Source organism: Aplysia californica, unplaced genomic scaffold, assembly GCF_000002075.1.
Source record: "Aplysia californica isolate F4 #8 unplaced genomic scaffold, AplCal3.0 scaffold00608, whole genome shotgun sequence".
Classification (NCBI taxonomy): Eukaryota; Metazoa; Mollusca; class Gastropoda; order Aplysiida; family Aplysiidae; genus Aplysia; species Aplysia californica.
The window spans coordinates 433,983-441,599 of record NW_004797878.1 but is presented as its reverse complement, the minus strand read 5'-3'; the positions used below and the strand labels follow the sequence as shown (position 1 = coordinate 441,599).

Here is a 7,617-nt window from a genome sequence, read left to right as displayed (position 1 = left end):
GAGACATAGACAGAGAGAAAGTGGAAGAGAGAAAGAGACAAAATATATAGAGAGAGAGAGAGAAAGAGAGAGAGAAACACAGAGAAAAAAAAAGAGAGAGAGAGAGAGAGAGAGAGAGAGAGAAAGAGAGAGAGAGAGAGAGAGAGAGAGAGAGAGAGAGAGAGATAGAGAGAAACACAGAGAGAAACAACACAGAAACGCACACATACAAATTTATTTTTTTTTAAACAAAACACACAAAAAAACCAACATTCCTCACCTAGGCTCTCCCTCTCCACCTTGTAGGCCTGGAGGTACTGACGCCGCTTGTTCAGGAGAATGTGTCGCAGCCGCTTGAATTGGTCGATGTACAGCGCCTGCAGACGGATCAGCTTGTCCCGCAGGATCTGGGCCACCTCCTCCGTGGTGTACACGCCCGCATACCTGATAGTTTAGTCGAGTTTTTTAGTTTTAGTAGAGGTGTCACGGCGCTCGCAACAGGTCGTATGAGCCTCAGAAGATTAGAGGTGTTACAAGAGAGTAACAAACATAAAAAAGAAAAAGGAAAGATAAGGACGATAGACGTTTGACAGGAAAGAAGAAGCAAACCACATCAGAGCACCTGCCAACCAACCACAGTAGAGTTTTTACGGCGCTCGCAACTGCATAAGGTCATATGAGTGCCAAGGGGTGGATGTCAAAAGAGAAGTCCATACAGGTAATCAGGTTTACTCTGCTCACCTCTCTTTCTTCAACAGCACAAAGTCTGCTTCGACTATCAAGGTACCCCGGAAATAGCAGGTCACAAGAGTATGACAAACATACAAAAGAAGTAGAGGACCAAAAGACGATATTAAGGATTAGGAAAGAAAAGGCAGCAGTTCCCTGTTGAAGTTCTGGCACAGTTATGAGCATGACATTGATGAATCAGCCCATTTACAATTCTACTGAACATAAGAACATGTTAATGTCCCCCCCTTTCAGAATGGCCTTAAGACACTTCAGTCAGCAGCACCGCCGGGGTGGGGGGGTAGGTTTTTTTTGTTTTAGTAGAGGTTTTACGGCGCTCGAAACTGCACAAGGTCATAAGAGCACCAAGGGGTGGACGTCAACAGAGAAGTCCTTACAGGGAATCAGACTTACTCTGCTCACCTCTCTGGCTTCAACAGCACAAAGTCTGCTTAGACTATCAAGGCACCCTGGAAACAGTGGGTAGGAAAGAAAAAGCAGCAGTTCCCTGTTGTAGATCAGGCACAGTTATGAGCGTGACATTGATGAATCAGCCCATTTACAATTCTATTGTGCATGAACGAGAAATGTCCCCCCCTTTGGGAATGGCCTAAAGACACTTCAGTCAGTGGCACCGCTCCGGGGGGGTGGGGTGGGGAAGTTGCATACTTAAGACACATTGACACAAATAATAATAATATCACAATAAATAATAAATAACATTTGTATACAGCCGTAAGCAGACAAACGCCTTTAAAAAAAAAAATTCAAAGCAGTTTCAAGAAAAAGAGGATTTTTGTCAGCGTAACCATTAAAAAATAGAGTTCTTCCGAAATTTGAAGTCAAATTTATTCAAAAACTAATCAGAGTCTCACTTTGATTTTTTCACACAGATAGAGTAACTTACCAGGCTTTCGATTTAGCAAATAAAAAATTCTGATGCCAAAACGAAAAAAGGCCTTTTGCCAGCTTACGGCAGCATAGTGCATATCCCCACTCAATAGCAAGCTCTTTGCGTTTTAATAATAATAAAAATAATACATAGCATTTGTATAGCGCATATCGCCGCTCGACAGCAAGCTCTTGCGCTTCACACTATACTATTACCCCAGAAAACCATAGAACACTCAGAAACATTCTCAGCTTCCCGGGAAGCGCACAGTTTTCAAGCAGCTGATTAAGCGCTCAAACAGTAACAAACTGACAGAGTGACAGGATCTTTCACTGTCACAGGAGAGACGCAACGAGAAGCCACCATGAACCTGTCCACAGAGCACCAACCATACTGTCCCAAGGACAACAGGCCAACAGTCCCGATCTGTCTCTAAGGAAGCACTCACTTGAGCATGTCTTCTTGGTCACTGTCGATACTCTCTGCGTCGCTGTCTCCGTCATCCCGCCAGGCCTGCTCCACCAACGTGGGCTCAGTGTCCGAGTCACTTGAGCTCGCGTACTCTACAGGAAGAAAAAGACAAAAGACTTAACTCACTTGAGCCTCAGCTATCTTGCACCCATAAACAATTGCAGCCTGAACTTCACCCAATTTTTAACAAAAAGAAACAAATGGGTCAAGTGTTGGCTCGCTGCTTCCCGAAGCTTGTAACCAAAAAGTTTTCATCAAGGTAAGGTTATAATAATAATAATAATATATAACATTTATATAGCGCATTTCCAAAAAAACACCCATTTTTCAAAAACCTTTCACTACTTTCTTTCTTCTCATGCAATATACATTAATGCACACACACACACACACACACACACACACACACACACACACACACACACACACACACACACACACACACACACACACACAGACTATTTTCATCCAGACATAGGAACAGAACAACTATAATGAAAAATAACGTTAAAAGCTTATGAAGGATAGGCCTGTAGGAACAGAAAATGTTTAAGATGTCTTTTGAAGCTATCAAGGTTACCTTTCATTACTTTTCTCACAAGCCTCGGCTGTCCCTCTCATAACATTCTCTGATTCCTCTTTGAAAGACCTTTTCAATGATATACAATACAATTTGATAAAGTTCGAAAATCTTCTTAAAAATTGGGAAAATGGGAATCCTCTGTAAGTCCTCACCACGAAATTCACCATATATTTAGCAGGGTGAATTTCCTTCCATACAGAAAAATCAGTACGGCTACCATTTAATAAAGTAACTCAAGGCTCCAACATGTAAAGAAAAAAAATAATAAAAAGCACAACAATGTCTTCGACTCGAAAAAAAAATGTACCAAAACAGTCTCACCAAGTGCTTTACCGGCCAAACTATCACTGTGTGCTTTTCCTCTCCGGTGGTCACTGTTCATGAAATCCGCCAATCCACTGTTAGAATTTGCCAATTCTTCCAACAGTCCATCTGCCGTCTCTCTGGGCCTCCTTTTGCGATTCAGACGCTGTCTTGTAATCAAAGATTTTTTCCCATGCTCCATGCAAAATCTGAGGAAATCAGCAAAGCAACAAGGTTGGGTTTTTTTTAAGGGAAACATTCTTTAAAATCTATATATAAAAGCATGCCTATAGACATCACATACTACTTTTACTGATGGGGATTAGGGGTTTAAAAATAAAATGCCACAAAAACCTTAATAAAATTGATGCGCGTATCTTGTAAGTTCAATACACAATAATAAAAATAATATCACATAAAAATGGAATGATAGTCATTTACAGCGCATAAAATTTGAAACAGCTGCTTGTGATAACTTCAGGCCTGAAAACCACTTCATGACCAAAGTTTGGAAGGAAAAAATCGAAGTTTCTAGAACCCCAGCAAATAAAGATTTTATGTAACAAACCAAGAGATGCAAATAAAAATGTGTATTTTCACATCTTTTACAAAAAGTCAGATATACCACCAGTGGAGACAGAATTCAAGATTTTAAAAAATAATTTTCATGCAAATCCGATTGGGATTCCTTGAGGGTAAAAAACAAACTAACAGAGAACTCAAATTTCATTGGAGAATTCGGGGGGATTGTAGTTTACAACAGTACTAAAAAATGAGAAGAAAAAAAAATAACACCTTTTTCGCTTTAACGTATTTTATACTTTCCTTCCTTCTTGCATACACACTGCAAAAAGGGGCTACTTTGCCATTAATTTCTTGAAATTGTGCGGAGAGGGAAGATCCAGCTATTTGGAACTGGCGTAACGTGCTGAGATGTATTACTCGTTCACGGGGTCACAGAGGTCAGATGGGTTGCAACTAGGTGCACCTCTCTGAGAGTGATGAAATTGAACAGCCGTGCTAAGTGTTTGTTCAGCTAACAGAAATTCAATAACAAAACAAAATATCTGTACGAAATTAATGATGACAAACTTGCAGGCTAATATATGTACACACACAGGTTTTTTTGCATTCATTGTTGTCTAATTCTAAAAATACCAACCCATCTTTTCGCTCCTGTTTGAGGGCTGCTATTGGGCAGCGTCGTCCTGACTTCGTAATAAAGGCACACTGTTTGAAAGGGGCTGTCTTGTCCTCAAGAATGTGCCGCAGGCAGTAGTCATAGCCTTCAATGCAGTTCTGCATACATTCTCTATGACTGTACTTGCAGAAGGCCCCTTCTTGAGAAGAGCGCAATTTGACCGCATTCACCAACTGAGTCTTCAGAGAACGATTCATGGCGGCAGTCCGAAACTTATAAATCTGTAAAGAAATATATATATATATATATATATTCTATTTACAGCATGGAAAAAGAAATGTGAGGCATCATGCTGAAATCAGGTGCTCGTTAAAGTAATAAAATCGAAGAAACTGGCAATTTTCCGAACGCTTGGCAACTTTTAACGAATTTCTGTTTTTCGGCTTAACTCTTTATAACATGATCCAATTAAAACCACATTTCGGTGTGGATTTTATTGAAAACTTTGATTAAAGGTACACAAAATGAAACTTTCTGTTTTCAAGGACTCTCAATCCAAACTTTGGTGGACATTTTCTCACTGATCTTAGTTCTGAAACTAGGCAACCTCCCATTTCCTTCAATCATAACTATCTCGACTTCTATTCAAGATAAAAGAGAATTTTTTAAAAAATCAAAAGTCAATTAAGTAAGACAAGGGAAAAAGCTTTAACTTAAAGTTGATACCAAAAACCCGAATATATATGCCCAAAAATTGACGAGTGCCCGATTCCACCACGTCATGACACAAATTATGATGGGGGGGGGCATTATAAAGGGAACAATGAATTGTCAACACAGCACTGATTCATTATAAACAAAATCCTCAGTAGTGGGATAGGTAAGACATTTAATGGGTATTTTCGAAGTGACTTAGATTTCTCAGAACGTTCGGGAAAATTATAATATAAAGTTGAACTCTATTTCTACTAACGGTTTCCGATCTCGAGATTTTTTGGTTATATTTGCGAGATTTAGGCATCATCCTTTCATTCTGCCATTCTGCGAGGACTGGGAATAAGAAACATTTTTTGCATCGAATTCAATTTCTAGAACTAGAGATTTTTAAATGTCTGAATATTCCGATACTTCAGTTGTGGTTGGGGCAAAGGCAACGTTCCCGGACTAATACTTCATTTGAAAATACCTTCAAAAGGAACTGCGAGAAAACAAGACTATTTCGCATTTAGATCTAGATCTAGTCACCCAGCATACTAAAATTCTTCATGTAAAAAAACAAAAAACGAAGTGATTATTTCTCCGAACGTTCTGAGAAATAGTGCCGATCTTTATTTCTCCGAACGGTTTCTGGCTTCCGGTCTCGTGATTTTTTGCCTATTTGTGAGAGTTCGGCGTCAACTTTCATTCTGCCATTCTGCGAGGTCTGGGAAGGAGCAAATTTTTGGGTCTCGATCTTAATCTATGTCAATTTTTTAAAACGTGAAAAAGAAAGGTTTCACAACAAAATGATATCAAAATTAGAAATAAAAACAGCCCATAAAAACCACAAAAATTAACAAATAAAAGGGCGTGTGTCCACCTGTCCGAAGAAGATCGGCTGTTTTAACCCTAAATGTGCGTGTGTAATTTAAAAAATAGTACAGGATATTACGTGTAAATTAAATGGAATCACACACAAGGGGCCTGCCAGTGTCAGTACACATGTAATCGGTTTTGGAGGAACGCTCTAACATAACTTATTTAAATCTATATATATATATTTAGAATCTAATGAAGGTAGGAACATCAAATTAAATTACGTTACACTTTACAACATCCCCCCCCCCCCCCTTTCCCAAACAAAAAAACAATTATAGAAAAACAACACATCAGAAAAATAACAAGAAAAAAAAATTACACACCAACAAACTAAAACACCACAAAGAGGGAAAATAAAAGAGGAACATCAATACAAATCGTATATATAACTGTAACGTATTCAACAAATCAAAGTGGTGACAACAAGTGAGAAACAGACGAAGTGAAGCTAAGTGAACTTTCTTTCAAAAGTAAAGAGGTGCTGTTTCTTTTTTTTTTTTTATGTTGACTTTTATTCCCCGATTGAGGGACAAAAAAATGCAAAAAAATCGAGCCACAAACGAAGAGATGCTAGTTCTTAAGTTCTATGTGTCGTTATCAAAAACCTTCCATAGATCTAGATCTAGATAGCACACGAGTGAACACAACACATTAAGTTTAAGAGAAGCACCCTTCATAGGCAACACGACCACATCATATATGTGTAGCGAAAAACTGTTTGGAACTGTAGCATTTCTTTATAAATATTTACTGAGGACATCTTTTGGACCGATTGATGATACGAACAATCTTTGGAGGCCGTGAACAAACGTTCCATTACAACTGTAGCCTACTAGAAGCGTACAATTTTGTCTGTGGGCAGTGGAGAGAGAGAGAGAAAGAGAGAGAGGAGTAGCGCAAGAATTTCCGGGCGGGTGAGAATAGCCACTTTCGTAGGCTATACTTCGTGACTTTATTCCCGGTTACCAGGTCTGGGTAGCCCGGGTCTGTATACACCTCGTAAATCTTTAGTGAATTCGAAAAGTTTCAGCGCCCTCTTCATGGCTCAGGGTAGACCTAGATTCTAGATCTAGATCTAGATCTAGATCTAGATCTAGATTAGATTTAGATCTAGACAGACAGACATTTAAAATCATTTGTTTTGAGGCCTTGATCTAAATGAAGATTGCGGGTCTTTTCGATGAACGATCGTTTTTACTTCATGTTGGAGTTGGAGGAATAAATATATAAATCTAGATCTAGAATCTAGATCTATAATATATATATCTAGATCTAGATCTAACAAAGACAATTTGAAGAAAATAATGTCATAATTTCAATGGACTGGAGCAGTCACCCTCTCTATTTCTCTAAATCTAGATCTAGTCTAGATTCTATCTCTCCATCTCTCGACACTCTCTCTCTCTCTCTCTCTCTCTCTCTCTCACACACACACACACACACACACACACACACACACACACACACTAAACACACACACACACACACACACACACACACACACAGACACACACACACACATACATACACACAATGTAAACACACACGCAAACACATGATGATACACACCCACCGGGTCTGACTGGGCGTTGAAACTCTCAGAAATCACAAAAAGATTTCCCCTACCGGGTCTGTATTCTGTATAGTATAGATCTAGATTCTAGATATCTACTTCGTGACCTTATAGAGTATAGATCTGTCTAACTTACCACTTCTAGATCTAGAATCTAGACTCTACGCTTATTGGATAAAATGATCAACTCTTCGAAAACATAATCCTTCCTTCGTTCTTCAGAATTCACATTGCCAACAACAAAGCCTTGTAACTGCCCAGTAAAACCTCACAGTTGTTGGCGTCGGCTGGCTGGGGCCGACGGCTGACTGGCTGAGCTAAACTGCTGCTACACACTACACACACTAGCCTTGGCCCAGATCTACACA

General features: G+C 39.3%; 1 protein-coding gene across 3 annotated transcripts in view; it reads right to left on the bottom strand.

Moving 5' to 3' along the window:
* LOC101853816 (KAT8 regulatory NSL complex subunit 2) overlaps window positions 1-7,617 on the bottom strand; it is a 13,429-nt gene extending 5,812 nt beyond the window's left edge. Inside the window, exons 1-5 of one of the 3 annotated variants that reach the window (XM_035972197.1) lie at window positions 7,496-7,617; window positions 4,120-4,379; window positions 2,976-3,166; window positions 2,049-2,163; window positions 260-423 (exon numbers count right to left, since the gene is read on the bottom strand). In XM_035972197.1, coding sequence (XP_035828090.1) covers window positions 260-423; window positions 2,049-2,163; window positions 2,976-3,166; window positions 4,120-4,355 — 706 coding nt within the window. In that variant the 5' untranslated portion in view covers window positions 4,356-4,379; window positions 7,496-7,617. Of the gene's footprint in view, window positions 1-259; window positions 424-2,048; window positions 2,164-2,975; window positions 3,167-4,119; window positions 4,380-7,249; window positions 7,311-7,495 lie in introns of those variants that run through there. The other 2 variants (XM_005107484.3, XM_035972196.1) reach the window with 2 other exon arrangements.